At 33.1% G+C, this 17,971-nt stretch overlaps 1 protein-coding gene across 2 annotated transcripts; it reads left to right on the top strand.

Annotated features, from left to right (window-relative positions):
• The first annotated feature begins 93 nt into the window (after positions 1-93).
• LOC126653406 (sister chromatid cohesion protein PDS5 homolog B) lies at positions 94-17,126 on the top strand. Of its 2 annotated transcripts, XM_050355911.2 has the most exons (31): positions 99-471; positions 789-1,022; positions 1,151-1,332; positions 1,854-1,974; positions 2,062-2,283; positions 2,406-2,622; positions 2,714-2,859; positions 2,946-3,103; positions 3,186-3,335; positions 3,406-3,454; positions 4,149-4,337; positions 4,896-5,075; positions 5,336-5,475; positions 6,311-6,437; positions 8,374-8,514; positions 8,642-8,710; positions 9,048-9,184; positions 9,789-9,906; positions 10,459-10,581; positions 10,678-10,874; positions 10,964-11,111; positions 11,194-11,334; positions 11,855-11,941; positions 12,049-12,476; positions 12,564-12,629; positions 12,710-12,761; positions 13,950-14,036; positions 14,461-14,522; positions 15,050-15,168; positions 16,121-16,194; positions 16,781-17,126. In XM_050355911.2, exons 1-31 carry the CDS (start codon positions 376-378, stop codon positions 16,811-16,813), a joined length of 4,293 nt encoding a protein of 1,430 aa, XP_050211868.1. In that variant the 5' UTR covers positions 99-375; the 3' UTR covers positions 16,814-17,126. The 2 variants fall into 2 exon arrangements, 1 of the variants encoding a protein (XP_050211868.1); XR_008789736.1 differs by lacking the exons at positions 16,121-16,194; positions 16,781-17,126 and adding an exon at positions 16,046-16,117 and having other exon boundaries at positions 94-471; positions 12,049-12,473; positions 12,562-12,629; positions 14,476-14,522.
• Positions 17,127-17,971: the final 845 nt, after the last annotated feature.

Here is a 17,971-nt window from a genome sequence, read left to right on the forward strand (position 1 = left end):
AATTGTAAATAGTCTTAAATTTAAGGATGAAGAGAGAAAATTAACCCGGATAGGCTAATTAGATCTTTATTTCGCTGACGTGGTTCAATTCGATTCTCGGTAAAGACCACCTATAATAGCAAATTGGCCGTTGGATAAAATCAGAAAACATTACAGGATAAAAATTGGCGCGTGATAACCGCGCGCTGCGAAGGCGGGATCATTTAACATCAAAACCGCCTCCTCTTTAATTTCTCTCTCATAGACATACGCTTTTGCTGTGATGTTAGAATTAAGCAAAAAAGTGATGCCTGTAACAGTCTAGCACTAACAAGAAACCACACTCCTTCGCATGATTTTTAGGGTTTTGCGATTCTCGTATATTCATTGAAGCAAATGGACGAGTCATCTTTGCAACTTGTATCGGAAATCGGTACTCAACTCGGTCGACTCTCCCGTCCTAACAAAGATTTGCTTGTCAAATCTCTTCGGGTACGTTATTATCTTTTACTTGCTTATACTATATCAGTATTGGCGATAGTGTTAGACTAATCAGTACTCAAGTTATATTTCAGTTGATTGTTTTATTTTATTTTATTTTAATTATTTGATTTCTCTTAGAAATTGAATGCTTATTTTAAAAGTTGAAAATAAGATTGAATTCCTTGTATTTAGCTTTTGCACGATCAATGCAATATAGATTTAAGATTCTAGGTATTTTTCATAAGCAGGTATATGTATTTTCACATCCTGAGAATTTCCTGTTTTCATAATTAATGTATAATTTCTACTTTTTTAATTTTTTTTAGCAAGCTGCGAGTGCATTGGCTCAAATTGAGCAGCCTTCGCCATCCGAAGCTTGTAAAAAGACACAGGGGGCGAAGAAGCTAGAAGCCGCCTTAAAGCCCCTTGGCAAATCTGTCATTAAGCACGGCCTTCTTCGGCATAGTGATAAAGATGTTAAACTTCTGGTGGCCATTTGTATTACTGAGTTTTTCCGCATCCTCGCGCCTGAACCACCTTTCGAAGACAAATATCTTAGGGTAGTGTGATTTTCGTGTCCATTAGTGTCTGCTTTTGCGTTTATGTTCATCTTTCTGTCAAGTCCTTTCTTGCTAATGTTCACTCTTATGCATTGCAACTGATTGCTAAATCATTTTTCTTGGTTTAGGATATTTTTCAACTTATTCTCAGCATGTTTGCGGAGCTTGCTGATACAAGTAGCCCATACTTTTCGAGGAGGGCCAAAATGTTGGAGACTGTTGCTAGGTGCAAATGCTTTGTTATTTTACTGGATATCGGCTGCAATGATTTAGTTTCTGAAATGTTCAACATTTTCTTCTCTGTTGTGAGGTTAGAATACTCTCTTTCTAGCTGCTTATGTTATTGAATTGTTTTTGTTCCATCCGGTACATACAACTTTGTTGACCAAACACAGTTTGAAGTAGTTATGATTTCAAGAATTTGGTTTATCTTATTGTTCATTTTCTTGCTGAAACTCTCAAGTTCTAGAGCAAACAAATTTAACTAACCTGGAGATGCATTGAGTTGCAATCAAAATATTGGAACTGTATAAATCGTGCTTGAAATGATGCTTCATATGTGTTTTTTGTCTCATGACCTTATTAAGTAAGTTGTGAAAATCATGTACTGTCATCATATTATTTTTTAACTTGAATTTTGTTGAATAACCAATTCACCCGAAAGCTAACGACATCATGAAGTCATATGTGTTGCTTTTGATATGTCCTAGGCTCTCAGTTTTGTCATAGTTAATAACCTCTTTGGAGCTATGCTGTCCTTGTTTTCTTTTTTTTTCATTTTTTGTTTTGTTTGTCAGGCATGCTAACGAAACTAAATTGCTTCATTTATAGGGAAAGCCATCAGAAGAGTTTGATCAACGATATTTTATCTATAATGACACATATTATAAATGAAGAGTCTTCTTTGTCACTTTCAGATGTGATTCTGCGAAATCTTGTGAAGGAAGGAACGGTAGGCCCTTGTGGAGAGGCTGAGGAATTGAATGATATGCTTAAAGATAGGATTTGTTTTTGTAATCTTTTCTTGTAATTTTTGCAGGCTGTATCTGCTGTAGCTTCTCAACTGGCGGTTTCTGTCATTGAAAGTTGTGCTGAAAAGCTTGAGCCCTTTATTTGTGGATTTTTAACATCTTGTTCCTTGGATAGAGATGCTGTCGATAATGATCTGAAAGAATTTTACCATGAAATCTTGTTTAAAGTTTTCCAATGTGCTCCACAGATGCTTCTGGCTGTCATCCCTAACCTGACCCAAGAATTACTTGTAAAGCTTCTCTCTCCAAGGCGTATCTCCTATATCTTGACACTTGAAATACACAATTGTATTAGTTGTTCTTTTTGCTTCTCTTATAAGGTGATTAAATAGTGCTATCTTTCTTTTCCCAGACCGATCAGGTTGATGTCAGAATAAAAGCTGTTAATTTAGTTGGAAAGCTGTTTGCACTGCCCGATTACCATGTTGCACAAAAGTACCACAATCTTTTTATAGAGTTTAAAAATAGATTCTATGATAAATCCGTAGATGTTAGACTCAATGCTATACAATGTGCTAAAGATTGCTACATGGTCAGTCCAACTGGAAAAGAATCATCTGAGCTTCTTTGTAAGTCATCTAGCAACACAGTTGTTCTTTTAATGTTGTTTACTCATTATTCTGTTCTGTAAATTGATTTCGTCACTTGTAAATTAAACAGCTGTCCTTGAAGGCCGATTGCTGGATTTTGATGACAGGGTAAGAACACTTGCAGTGGTTGTTGTTTGTGATCTTGCTAGGTGTAACTTGAAATTTTTTCCTCCCGAATTATTATCAAAAGCTGTTGAAAGGCTTCGGGATAAGAAGGTAACTTTTCAACTTCAATATATTCTGTCTATTTATTGCGTTGTTGGGAGAGTTTAAGGGCTACTTAACTTGGGAATGCATTGCAGATATCCGTTAGGAAGAAGGCTTTGAAAAAGTTGATGGAGGTATATCAAGAATACTGTAACAAGTGTTCTGAAGGCTACTTGACTATAGGAGACCACTTTGAAGAGATTCCTTGTAAAATATTGATGCTTTTTTATGATAAAGATTGCAAAGAGTTCAGGTGTGTCCCTTTCTATCTTTGGCTCGTTAACCAAATTCAAGTATTAATAAAGTGCAAGTAACTTTTTATCTTTTATTTGCAGGTCCCAGAACTTGGAGCTTATTCTTGCAGAGGATTTGTTTCCAGCTCATCTTTCTGTTGAGAACAGAACTAGACACTGGATCCATTTCTTTTCTCTTTTCACTCCTCTTCATGTGAAGGCACTGAACTCTATATTGTCTCAGAAAAGGAGGTATTTATAGTGAGTTCTTTTGTTTCATAGTAAAAATGGAGGTAATTTTACAAGGTTTTGTTGTTTTCAGGTTGCAAATTGAAATGCAGAGTTATTTATCTCTACGGAAAAAAGAGAAGGTAAAATTATAGGCTGTTGCAAATTTGCAATTGCTAGTAAGAGCCACATGTAATTTGTGAAAGACCAGATTCATATTTAGATGCTGCTCTGTTAATTGAATATTTCTTCTTGATTCTTTCTTTCTAAAGTCGATATGTTCTCTATAAGTTTAACTTCTTATGATATGTGGTCATGTTTGTTCAAGATTCAAAATTGGACATTATGTTTTGCTTTGGATTCTTGATCCCAAGTTCAAACAAGTTTTTTTTTTTGGTTGAAAGATTGCAATTTCTCGACTTCATATTGTATAGGGTAAAGGGAGATTACAGGCACCTAATTTGGTATACAGACTGTTTCTTATTACTATCAAGATTTTATGCATTTGTTCTGTTGACAGTGTTCTTCATGGTGGAATATGGGTTCTTATTATTTTTATGTTATAATAAAATGATAGAAAATGTTTATTTTAAAAATATTCTCATGCAAATTACTTGACTAAATAATTGTAACTTTTAGCATTTATCATGTAGATTCTATTGTTATCTTATTCTTGTATATAAGGTGTTTATCTCATGGTATATTTTTGCCTTGATTCTCTTCTGTAATATTTGACTGAGGTTGTCTTAAAAAAGTTGTGCCATTTTCTCATACACAGATTTGTGAATCTTGGTTTATTGTTGTTTTCAGTCAATGAATTTAACCACTATGTTGCAGGAAAATAGTTCAGAAGAAATGCAGAAGAAAATTAAAAAATATTTTCTGAAAATGTCAGCATCCTTTCCAGATCCTTCTAAAGCAGAAGAGTGCTTTCAAAAATTGAATCACATGAAAGATAACAACTTTTTTAATTCATTGGAGATGTTGCTGGTTGAGCAGACAATTACAAATGTCCAGGCAACAAGGGCGAGTTGTTCATCCTTCTCTTTGGTTTAATTTTGAGAAACTATGATGCCAATGACACATCTTAGGTCTAATTTTGTTAGAGGTTATCTGTATTTTCATGAGGATGATCTATGCTGCTAATTCTTCTAATCAATTTGCTAAATGGCACCCCTTGTTGATTGTTTAGCTTTTTATTTTTGGGGCTGTTGCGCCATGTTTTAATCAAGCCATTTTTTAAGCGAGGAAGTTAATCAGTTGCCGAGTGTTCACTTCATCTCAACAAGTATTATGATTGGCATACTGTTCATTTGTCCTATTATTTGATGACCACCTTTTTTTTTGCCATCAATATCTTATTCTGTATTTTCTTGATTTAGAGTTGTTTTATGCTGATGGGCTGGGTAGATGGTTCATTTTTGATTTAGCTGCGACTGTATTTACCTTTTTTATTATTGAGGATATTTTCATAAGAAGATACACGAGCTTGCTTACTTTATAGATTGAGGTCATGGTCATGGTCTAGTCTAGTTTTTCCTTTTTGTTTGCCCTACCTGTTTCTGAATGTGCTCTATTTTACAGGATAAATTTTTGAAAATGATGGGAGATAAACATCCACATTTTGAATTTCTACAACTTCTCTCCTCAAAATGCTCATTCAATGTATTCAGCTCAGAACATGTTTGTTGTGTTTTGAACCATCTTTCCAGTAATGAATCTGGAAATGGAAGTTTGGAGGCTTCTTCTGCTAAACTGCTTCTGGTAAGAACGATTCCTGTTCAAGTTGCATAGTGCTTTTCTTGTTTTCTCACCTAAGGCTTGTTTGTGGCTTTGTGCTGAAATCTGCTGGCACAGGCACATCCTACTGTTAATGCAGTGAAGCATAAAAAAGTTAATCTTAGTTTCAATAGTGGAGCAGTGAGATGATATATATGGGACCAGCTTTCTGTGTTTGTGTTATAATTGTATGGCATGCTTTTCCATTAAGTTTTCATTTAACTGACGTAATTTTGCCCACTCAGGTTATCATCAGCGCTTTCCCGTCACTCATGAGAGGATTTGAAGAGCAGTTTCGCTTGCTATTACAGGAGAAACATCTGTTAAGTGATGTGCTGATCGAAACCTTAGCAAAAGCAGGTCCCTGTATATCGGTCAAATTCAGGTACCTGCTGTACTCTAATTTTTGTTGTTGAGGGAAGCTATGCGATTATTAATACACCACTCAGTGAAACATTACATTGAAGAAACTATGATCAGATTGTTGTTTGGCTTTAAGTAAACATTACACTGATAGATGCTGAGTGTAATGCAGCATCTTCTTCTACACGCATGCTTTACTATCAGCTGTATCTTAGCATTTGTTAAGATAATAAAACTATTGTTGGAGTCTCACCTAACAACTTGAATTTTTGGACAAATCGATTATTTAACAACAGTATAGACTCTATGTTTGAAATGCCCAGAGCTCGGTTGTTGACAATCCTCATTTGGCTAATTAAAATATTTGAGCACAAGGTGAGATGATCTTGTGTACTTGTTTGTTCATGTTTCAAGTTCGGTGGATATTTACGTGCGAGAATGTGTTAAGATAATAGAATCATTGTTGAATTCTCACCTAACAATTGGAACTTTAGTTTTGACTTTTGAGTGAATTGGTTAATTAATTGACACCATTCAATTAACATGAAGGAGAAGCACAACTCGTATGTGATTGCTTATCTAATATGATTTCACAATTTTAAGTTGGGAAATATCAGTCATAATTCTAATTGTATTATTTTAATGCTAGTCCTAGTGAATATCTTTCAGAGTAAGATACTGTAGTTTGTCTTTTAGCAAAATACAAAAATGTCTTGTTTTGGTTGGAATTGTAAGGTTTGAAATATAATTGCAGTTTACCAACTCAATGGATATCATCATGAATATTTTTGAAACTTATTTGGTTTCATAAGTTAGGCTATACTTTTTATTCATTTTCTTGTTATTTCATTGTTTAGCGATTTTTACCCTTTCTTGGAGAGGGCTTGTCTTGAGGGAACTAGGGTTCAGTCCAAGAAAGCTGTTTCTGCCATTGCTTCCTTGATTGGTTCTTCTGAGCAGTTCATTTTCTCCAAACTTTGCAAGGTGAGTAAATTTTGGCATTTCTTACTGTTGTGTATATTAATTTTGAACTGCATATTACTTAGATTCATGGATGTGTTATTGTGTGGGTTCATTTTGTTCTATTTGTGGTTTTATGTAGTGATGTGAACTTTCTTGATATATGGCCTCTTTGGTTCAGTTGTTACTTGGAGCCGGTAGTTGTTAGTTGTTGTTGATAGCCTGCTGGTAGCTGATAACTGTTAGGCTATACTTGTTTGGTAAAATTTGATTAGCTATTGCTGTTTATTTATATGTAAAATGACCTTAAAGGGTATAATTTTCATTTATTATATTATAAATAGATTATATTATATTTAATAAAAACAATTAGATTTATTTTTTTAAAAGAAGTAACATTAATTTAAACTTATTTATATAATTTTGTTTTTGATAAGTTTATGATTTATTTAAAAATATATTTAATTAATGCTACTATAATATAAATAAGAGTAATTCCATATAATTTATAAATGATTAGAGTATCTAAAAATAATTTTATATATTATAAAAACAATATATTTTAGTAGGGATAATTTTGTCTAAATATTTAAAAATATTGAAATAGCTATTAGCTACCATTTGGAGGTTCAAAAAGCTCAAAAAAGCTTTTAAGAAAACTTCACCAAACGCTTAAGTAGAGCTTTTCGAAAAGCAAAAGATAAAAGTTCCATCGGAAAACTGAACCAAAACGTCCCCTAAATACAAGTCCTTTTCCTGAATCATCTTTCTAATGCCTAAATAGATTGAATATTTAGTCCTGGTATTCCCTAGTGTGATCTAGATGCTTTTTTTGCATCTATTTGTTTTTCTTCCATTTCACGTAGAGATAAAAAGGCATGTTGGGATTGCTGGTTAAGGTAAAAAAACTGCTTTTGGAATTATATTGAATTAATTGATTGTTTATTTATTTATGGTTTATAGATAGCTTTTTTCCAACCTGCTTTTTGGAGAAGTATATATTTTTCTAAAACAGCATTTTTGAAAACTAAAAACTTATATAAAAAAATTAATTGAAATAATCACCTTTTCCAACCTCAATATGCTCCGCACACGCCCAAGGTGATTGCAATTATAATCAGCTGTTTTATTTTGCCACTGGTGCCTGCATTGATATTTATTTATAAGGTTCAATAATTTTTTTTGTTCATTAATAATATCATCAGTGGCGGTGGTCATCTCATTATCTTTTTCCGTAGATTAAGTGTTGCTTAGGCTATCTTGTTATTTATTTTCAGAACTCTACGGTTATTAATGTCGAAATTGATGATAAAAATGTTTCCAAAAAGTCCATTAGGAAAAGAAGCAAAAACAAATTGTATCTAAATTTTTGTTCCAACCATTTTTCTCTTAATTTGTTTTCCTAAAGATTATCCTATTTAGTTTTGATAATCAAGTTGAGGGGAATTCTGAAGTTTTTATTTCATATGCGTTTTCTTCCTTTGCCTTTCTAAGGGTTTCTTAGTGGATCAAACTGAGGTAAATCAGGTAAAAAACTGTTTCTGTAATGTGTACTCTGTTGATGAAGAGCTCGGTTACGAACTTCATATTTAGTACCACGTATGGGGCCGTGTGGCCATTTCATTAAAACAAACAGGAGGGAATAAACTGCACCCAAATTTAATCAATTGTGTTCTTTTATGCATTTCTTGATGGGTGTGCTTGGGTCGCATGGCAACATTCTTTTCCCATTTTTTTAAATATTTAATAGTTTAATTTTTAAGACATAATTTTACAAAGTAAAACTTTTTAAACTGGTGCTTTGGCTGGATAAGTTTGAGTGTTCCTGCATTTATATCGGTTGTAATTCTAAGCTGTGCTATCCAAATTTCTAGCGATCCTGTATGCACATGTTCAATACCTACACTGATTTGCTTCATTTTTATTTTTTTAAATTTTTTTTGGGGATCTGGCTTCTCAGGAACTTGTAGATTCTCTTCATAGAGGGTGGAAAACTCCTACCATTTTACAGTCACTGGGATGTATTGCACAGCATTCTGTTTCGGCATTTGAAGATCAAGATAGAGAGATCAACTCATATATAATTGGAAAACTTTTTCAAGTAATCGAAGAAAATCTAGACTATATTTATCATTATATGCTTTTTTAACTACAATATTGAAGGACAGGCTATATACTAATGCTATTGAAAATTGTGAATTATGTACTTTGGAATCTTCTGACCATAGGCTGAACAACCCGATGATCTTACATCGTCTGATGAGAGGTCAGATTGCTGTCCTTCATGCAAATTGAAGGTACATTTCCTCAGAGATTTTAATATGAATTGTAAAATGAGTTTCTTTTCTCTACGAAGATCTGGATCAGTCAGTTGAATTGTCAAAACTTTTAGACATGAGAATGTAAATTATGAGTTTCTAGTAATTCCAAATTGTAGAACGAGATTAACCAGCATTCGAGCATCTTATATTGGACTATAAATCCTGTCTTCTAGACCAAAGTAAAACTATCTGAACTATGACCTTAGTTTTGCGTAATCACAATCTATTTATCAACTATTGTGGCATAGAATTCTGTGGGCATCATTGGCAGCACTTTGGCAGTTGATGCAATTTTATATCTTGTCTTGTGCAGATTTATGGGCTGAAAACACTTGTCAAGAGCTTCTTGCCTCATCAAGGATCTCATGTCAATCGCCAAATTGGTGACTTGCTGGATATTTTATTGAAGTTGCTGCAAACGGGCGATGCTTTTGATGGAATCATCTCATGGTATGTCTCTGAAATCATTTGCATTATTTGTCCTTGCAAAGTCCTCCAACATTTTAGCTGTTAATTTTTATCATTGTAAATGGTTAATAACTTCCAATCTAGAATTTTTGTTAATCGCCAAACTTTAATATATTGGCTCGAATTATTTTAAGAAAGGGTACTGGATATTGCATAAATTGCATTTCTGATATTTCTGCGTTCCTCTTCTTCTATCTGTCTATTTATTTTTCATTTCTCTGTAACCATCTTACATATTCCATTTCTACTCCATTTGCTCTTTAAGGCTTGTCTCAATTGTCTTTTTAACTTGTAATTAACTTGAATATACAAATTTATGCTGGCTATGTTTGGCTTTTGTTCTAATATTTTCATGCTACCTATGTTTTCTCATATGGTAGCTTCGCCTACTTGTCTGGTAAATGTCAGTTTGATGCTTATCTCTTATTGTCTGCAATAGATGAAAAGTTTTGGATGAGTGGCCATTTTGATATTTTTGGCCATAATACCATCTTATGTTATATTGCAAATAATAATATTTTTTCCTATTCGTAGAATTATTTTTAGAATCTTGCATTACAGATGATTATTGGTTTTTTTTTGGTAGTGCAAATGACAAACCACTTGTGAGACTAGCTGCTGCAAAATCTGTTTTGCGCCTTTCTAGAAGATGGGATTTGCATATATCTCCAGAAATGTTCCGCTCAACGATTTTGATAGCAAAGGTATGTGTGTCTGGGTGGGTCAAGTAGTTTCAAGTATGTAGTATTTGAAATTTTTTGGAGCTCTATTTAAGACAAATTAAAAATGAACTAAGCTTCTGGACAGATTTACCTAATGAATCTTTCCAGGTGGCAGTACAAACGCTGTTTTACTTTATGCATTCAATTAAACAGATTTAGTGAAATTGCTTTTTTTTTTTTACATTTATTGACTTTATTGTAATATCGGTATGGAAAAGCAACTATAATTGACTTTTAGAGAAAAAAAAGTGTCTATTATTTTTAGGTTGAAGGAAGATTCTTATCAGTCTATTATGGGATCTTGTTGTGAGGTGTTTTAAGTAATCATCAGCAATAGTTGTTTGTAGGAAACGTGGGTAATGTAAATGTATATAACTAGGCATGCTGCATTTGCCATTTCATTTAGAACTATACTAATATTGCATGTAATTTATCCAAAAGAAACCATCTTGCAATGAGTGCACTGGCTTCCCTGAATTCCTCTTCTTTCCTTTTCTTTTGGGCCTAAATCTGTGAGGTTCTGTCAAATTTCAGGACTCTTCTTGTTTGGTCAGGGGATTGTTCCTTAATAAAGTACACAAGCTGGTGAAGGAGCATGCTATACCTAGTAGATATGCGTGTGCTTTCACAATTGCTGCACCCGATTTCCAAGATGCTGTTCGTTTTCGTCCTTTGTCTTCATGGTATTCATATAAGCAGGGCCATTACTTTTTTTTTTCATTTGACTGATAATGTGGTAACTATTTATTTCAGCCATTTAAATACATGGAAGACTTTATCAAGGAATATAGTATTGAAGCTCGAATTCGCCAAAACTCTGCTGTTGAAGGAGGGTCGCTTACAGACTATCCTGCATATGTAGTTGTATTCTTGATCCATATACTTGCTCATGACACTTGCTTTCCACCTGAAGATTCTCAGGATGAACAAGAGTATGCTCATTTTTGCAGGTAAAGTATCTGAGGGTATTCAGAGTAGCATTGAATATTTAGAACTATATTAGCACAATTTTTCATTATCTTGACGTTTCTTGTTGCAGGCCATTGTTTTGGGTTGTGCAGGCATTGTTAAATGCTAATCTGGTGAATGGCGATATGGATCTCGTTAATGATGCAGTCATGTATTTGCTAAGTATTTTTCGTGCAATAAAAAGAGCTGATGATGCTGTTGATGCAACTAAAACTCCTGTTAGTATATCTTTTCTTCTAAAGAGATGCATTTCCCTATTTTTTTATGGTGTATGCTGATCCAGAGTAAAAAGCGTTGCAGAAACTGCAAATTCTGGCGGAGTTTGGGATCTCCATTGTAAATGCATTAAATCTTAATGGCGTTACGTTATCACGTGCTCCTGGGATGATTTACCTGCCGTCATCATTATATAGCTTAAGCTGTGTTAAGAAGTGTGATGAGGTGAGTTTTAAGATCAAAAATCTCTACAAATTGGATTCTGCAGGAAAACATTTTTTTTGCATATTCCGGTGTTTGGTACATCTAGTAAATTAGTCAATGGAAAATATTGGTTTAAGGGAAAATATAGCTGTTTTCAAGGAAAGTGAGTTTCCATCTTAAAAGGGGAAGTCATTTTCAAGTTTATGCCAAAGAGTCTGACCTGTTAAAATTTAATATGTTTATTAGCATATTAACTACTGGTCATCTCTGATATAAAGTTTGGCCCGCCATTGGCCACCGGTGGCAGGTTCTGGTCAATGGCCAGTACCCAAACTTTCAATGTTCAATTTACTTTTTGATATGATCTGAATAAATTTTATGTTATAATTTACAAAATACTAGAAACATCCAAGCGATTTTCCTTTCATAACCAAACTATAAAAAGTTATTTTCTCACCAAATGTTCTCCATTTCAAAATATTCCAGAAAGTTATTTTTTGGAGACAAATGGATTTGCCATCTAATTTTTTGTTATTTGCAGGGTAAATTAAAATGTCCAAATCGATTTCCACTTGATGAGAGTTTTGTCAAGAGGGTAGCTCATTGTCTCAAATCTCAAATCTCTGTGGTAGGTATTCAGAATTTATCTTTTGATTTCTTAATTTTTTGAAATAATTCTACTTGAATATGGTTTCTTTTTTACTTGTTGTACCACTGGGTTTTGTCTGATTTTAGCCAGCTAGCATCTTTCCAAAACGTGGTAGAAAGTGTCAAGAAGATACAATACAGTCTGCCAAATGCTACACGTTGAATTCTGCATCAGTGGATCATGCTAATTTGTCACGAACTGAGACAGCAGAAGTGCAAAAACCTGTCATTTTAGGAAATAGAGAAAAACGTGATGCTTCTGAATTATTGGGTATGCACAATGAGGTGTCCACAGGTTATGCTTTTAAAAGCTCTAAACCCGTTTCGAAGAAAGGCCTTTCTTCGTGGTGTGATTCTGCAAGCACAAAGCCTGTGAATAAATCACTGGCTTTAATCCAGAGTGAAGATAGAAGTTTTCCTTCTTTGAAAGCGAAAAGTATGGCTAATAGCATTCTTACTGCTGAGTCTTACAAACAGTCCGCAGCCAAACTAAATGAACCTTCTTGTTCAAAGTTATGTATTTGCTCCAGTTCAATGTTCCTTTTAACTGTTTCTTTTATTTTCTTTTCCTTTCATATTTGGTGATTTTTTTTTCTCCAGACATTTAGTACTGAGACTAAAGCATTAATCGGAAAGCGAATCAAATTGTTATCTCCTGTTGATAGAGGGTGAGGATTTTTTGGTGAAACAATCATTTTAGAACATCTTCAAGTAATTTTATATAAAGTGGTGGTTTTTTCTTTGACAGTTACTATTCAGGCACCATTGCTGGTTTTAATCCTGGGAACAATACTCACAAGGTAGTTTGATGTGCTCTTTGTATTTTTTTTTTTGTTAATAAAGCTGTCATTTTAGTGTGTATTTAATTGTAAAGTTACACTTAATGGCTACTTGCTTCCTTCATTTTTGGTTGGAAGTGGTTTGGATGGTCATCCGCTACCATGTTATGCTTGGTTCTTCACATATTTTCTTTATCAAAATGCTATAGTAGCACTTTTCTTATATTCATTGATCATTTAGTACATTAGTTCTAAGAACATGCATTACAATTATTTAGGAATTAGGATTCAATGAATATGCTGCTCACGTGTTTATTAGAGGAAATTGTAAAGCTTTTCAGTTTTCTCGTGATCTGGTGGCATATAACTTTTGCATGGATACTTTTGATATCATCATAGTATCATTTTGCTTTTTACGTATCATAATTTATATATGCTGAAATTCGTCATCTGATAGAAATTTGTGTTAAAGATAATCCCACATTGCTTAGGAGAACAAATATAAATGAGTTTATAAGTGTAAAGGTTCAACCACCTATTAACTAGTTCTAGTTATTAGATCATGGTTGAACCTAAACACTCTCATAAGTATGTGGGTGGATTGTCACATTCTCACCAATTTATAATTAATTACTCCCGCCAATATTTCTAATATGGTATCAGAGCGGGTCTGGCCCGGGTTCTTAATTTGCCGGTTGTCCGTCTGGATGTCCAGTCCCAGCGGCCCGGTCCGGTGTTGCCGCTGCGTATTAAATCAAAAATGTGGGTCTGGCCCGGATTCTTAATTTGCCGGTTGTCCGTTTCAGGGGGAGTCAATTTCAAGTGACAACCGGATGTCCAGTCCCGGTTGCACTTGAGTGGAAGTGTTAAAGATAATCCCACATTGCTTAGGAGAACAAATATAAATGAGTTTATAAGTGTAAAGGTTCAACCACCTATTAACTAGTTCTAGTTATTAGGTCATGGTTGAACCTAAACACTCTCATAAGTATGTGGGTGGATTGTCACATTCTCACCAATTTATAATTAATTACTCCCGCCAATATTTCTAATAATTTGTTCTTCACTCTGAAAAGGAGACTAGTATATTGGCTTATGGGTTATGGTACTAAGCGCACATACCTCGAACTCTTTGCTCTGTCTCTTTCTTTCGACTGGCTTGAGTCATGGTAATCCGGTGCTATAACTGAACTTTAATTTTGTTGGCAGATCTCATACGATAATGGTGATGTTGAGTTATTATGCTTAGAAAGTGAAAGCTGGGAGGCTATTGGTGATAATCCACCAACACAAAAGGTAACAGTGAAACAGCAGAAACTTTGCCTGGCTAGCAAATGTAGTTTTTGGCATTATGCTTAGAGACTGCAACATTTTTTAATACGCAGTGGGACCATAAGGGGGATTAGGTTTAGTCGAAAAGTTATCAAAAATAAGATTTTAGTATTAGATTGCTCTCAAATTTTAATTTTTGGATAGATATGTTTGTCATGAGACAATAAACATAATAGGACAATAATGCCTTGTAAATTGCAAAATACTCTTTTAATTTTTCATGCACACATATATCATGTGGAATTTAATTGTAAGTTAGTACATGATAGGAAAAATTAGTCATGAGAGGGACGAGGTTGCACTTCTTAAGAAAGCTCTATTATTTAAATTGATTGGCTGTGCTTATCTTCTGGTCGTGAATTCAGGATTTTTTTAAGCTCATGAATAGATTTTGTTTTGTCAGGAAAAGACTTTGGCTGATGACTTTAACTCATTCGATTCAAGTGATTGGTGAGTTAGTAATAGTACCTTAAATTTTCAGCATCATTGGCCATTTATAAATTTGTTTATTACATCACTGGAGGACACTCAGACTTTCTGAGTTGAAATTCCGGATATTCTTCTGAATGGAGTGTCTTGTAGAATGAAGTATCTTTTATATGCATCTCATCACAGATGCGTGCACAGAGGAGGAGGAGGAGAAGAGAGAGAAGTAAATATAGAGAACCTTTAGAAGCAGAATGGAAAAATGTAGAAACATAGTTAATATTAGTTAGACATTCTTTATAAGGAAGATCATAGTTCTCTATTGCACATGTACATAAAAAAATTATACGCTCTTTATGAGGAAGATCATGATTGAGCAAGTGTGATAAGGGATTAGTGAGTGGGTTTGAAAGAGTAGTTAAATATTACTGTTGCATCTGTATGTTATAAATTTATAATCAGTTGTGAACCCTGCAATTACCATTGCATTGCAGTCTATAATTTATTTTTAATACTTGGCTCCAAGTAAGCTTGCTTTCTGAATATTGCAGTGATCTCATTGGATGCTCTTCTCTTAAGAATATGGAGGGAACTGTGGATTCATTTGGAAATGGTGCCACCACACGCTCAAAACACTTATCAAATAAGGAAAATAAGATGGTTCTTAATGGTATGGCTTCTCTTATTAGTAAATTATGTAGACGGTAGACCTGTTCATTTACCCTTTTGTGTTTCCTCCAGGACTCAAGAATGGCATCCTGCATGTTTGTATTTACAATTCCTTTTGCATTACGATGTTCTAGCAGTAGTAGTAGACATATTTTCTGGTTCCATTTCTTTTCTGTTGTTTGAAAGTATAGTGCACCTCGAGTTTAATTTCTTAAGTTAGTATTTGTATGTACCATATAGGGATATACATTATTATGGTTCTCCAATAAATTTTATCAGTTGACTATCATCAGTAAAGAAAACTTCTTCTTTAAGAGCTGGGCTACAAAAGTTGGACGATTTCTATCGCTGGTAATAAATAAGATTGCCTTATAATAATGCTTTAATCAATTTATTATATTTATTTATTTCCAAGAAAGGCATCTGAACTTATAGTGCAGCAGTAACTAAGTTGTCCCAAGTTATTAAAGTTGGATTTAGATGGCTTAACATCATTTAGGGTTAAAATGTAATGGAGGAATTATACAAGTAATTCTACAAGTATTTCTGTTTCAATAAGGTCATTATTGCTAGGTCTCTGTGGAATTTTTATCATATTTATAACATGACATGCAACTGAAAATTTTCTAATTTTCTAATTTGATTCTTAGAGAATAGATGAATTATATAGGAAGTTTTACCAGGTAATCATATGAAATTAGGAAAATCTCTGAAATAATCTAGCTACAAGACACTGTTAAAAAATCAAGATTCTAGTGATTTTTGCATTGTAAATTTAAGTCAAGCAACCACATTAAACTATGATTTTAAGTTCAGTTGTTATGGGTGAAGTAATCCAATTTTGGTCGTTGTACTTATTTGGTTTTGATTATACCTAGTTGGAGTGCGTGATGGATTCTTTATGAAGGGGCTGCAATGTATTTGTGGATAATGTTTGTATTTTTTTGATGCAGCAAAAGGAAGGAAAGGACAGAGAGTTTCCTCAAATATTTCAGTATCAGAAGTTACCAGCGTCAATGAAGATCCTGTAAGTCTTTGTTAATTTGTTCCGTAGTTTCCTTTGGTATTGATGTAATTGAAAGTTAAAGTGTTTATTTATTATTATTTTTTGCAAAATTTATAAGAGAGCAATTAGTTGTTGTTTTTTGAAACATTACTAATTGATGTTGTGTTCTCCTTGGTTATCTAAGTAGCTTATTGAGACGACCACTTTTCAGTAAAATTTGCTCGAAACTGTGTCGTAAAATTAATGTTCTCACAAGCCATGGATCTTAAAATTTGAAACATTAATTTTCTGAGGAAGTTGCTCGTCACAAAGCATTCGGCTGGGTAGAATTATTTCACCTATTATCCCTTCTCCGTGTATGCCAGCTGGTCTAACCAACTCCAATCTGTTTAATTTACTTTTTTTTTTATCATGGCAGTCGTTGTTGAACTTTATTTTCTGTTGATGAATTTTGTAATGATGAGTTCTGTTTGTTTCTCTGTAAATAAACAATGCCTTGTGTTGTCATGAAAATTGTAATATCTTTGTTTATCCATTTTTTTTATCATGTTTCAGTTGTAGAAAGTTTATGGTTGAGATTTGATGTATGTTGTTTCTCTTGTTTTAGCTTGTCAGAAGGACGCGAAGACGGAAAACGTAAACTGAAAGAGTAATTTGCCATCCATGCGCCTGCAATTCCGATGGTCCAAAAGCACCAGCGGGTTGAGAATGACCAGGTTGTGTAAGCTCACACCTAATGATATTGCTGGATGAACCACTATATTTACTTAATTATCAAATATTAGATTAACTATAAGCCCAAAAAGAAAGATTAACTGTATGCCAAGATATTCGTCTCTGGAGTTCTGTAAATTCTGTGCATATATATATACATCCCAAGTGATCATAAATGTATAAAATACTATGTTGCATACAAAATATATTTGCTAGCGTTGTTAGTTGAATTACTATAATCGGGTGAGGCTTGTACTTTTATGGGCATCTAAATAATCATCTTTGACTTTTTTTTGGGGCGATGACAAAAATACCTAAAATTTTAAAAATATTTATAAAAGTACCAGTAAACTTTTTTTATTTACAAAAATACGACTGATTTAAAATTAATTACAAAAGTACCAAAAAATAAAAATTAATTACAAAAGTACGATTTGTATAATGTCGATATAATTATGGTATAATTTTGGAATACTAAAACTATAAATCAGATAATTTAAAAATAATATTTAGTTTATTATTGGTATAATTTCAGTATATTTTCGGTATATCGATTATAAATTTTTATATATTTTTTCTAGTTGATAACATGTATATTTTTTTTATATGTACTTTTCACTATAGTTGGTAAATGAACTAGAGAATTTGTATATTGTTGGTATACTTTTAGTATATTGTTAGGTTAATATTTAGTATGCGATGTGGTGTAATGTTGATGTAATAATAAAATTTCAGTATATTTTGATGTGTACACTTTTGGTATACTGTTGATATAATTTTAGTATATTATTAATTTAATTTTTAGTATACGATTTGATGTAATTTTGGTAAATTTCTATTTAATATTAATAAAATCTCAGTATGTATAATGTCGGTATAATTTTGGTATCATGTTGATATAATGTTAGTTTATTAGTATACTGACATTATACCCACAGTATACACCGTATGTTTGATATTATTTTTTATTTTTTTGTACTTTTGTAAATATTATTAATATTTTTGTAAATGAAAAAAGTCAACATGTAGTTTTGTAATTATTTTCATTTTTTTGGTAAATGGTGTAATTTCCTCCTTTTTTTTG

Source organism: Mercurialis annua, linkage group LG1-X, assembly GCF_937616625.2.
Source record: "Mercurialis annua linkage group LG1-X, ddMerAnnu1.2, whole genome shotgun sequence".
Taxonomy (NCBI): domain Eukaryota; kingdom Viridiplantae; phylum Streptophyta; class Magnoliopsida; order Malpighiales; family Euphorbiaceae; genus Mercurialis; species Mercurialis annua.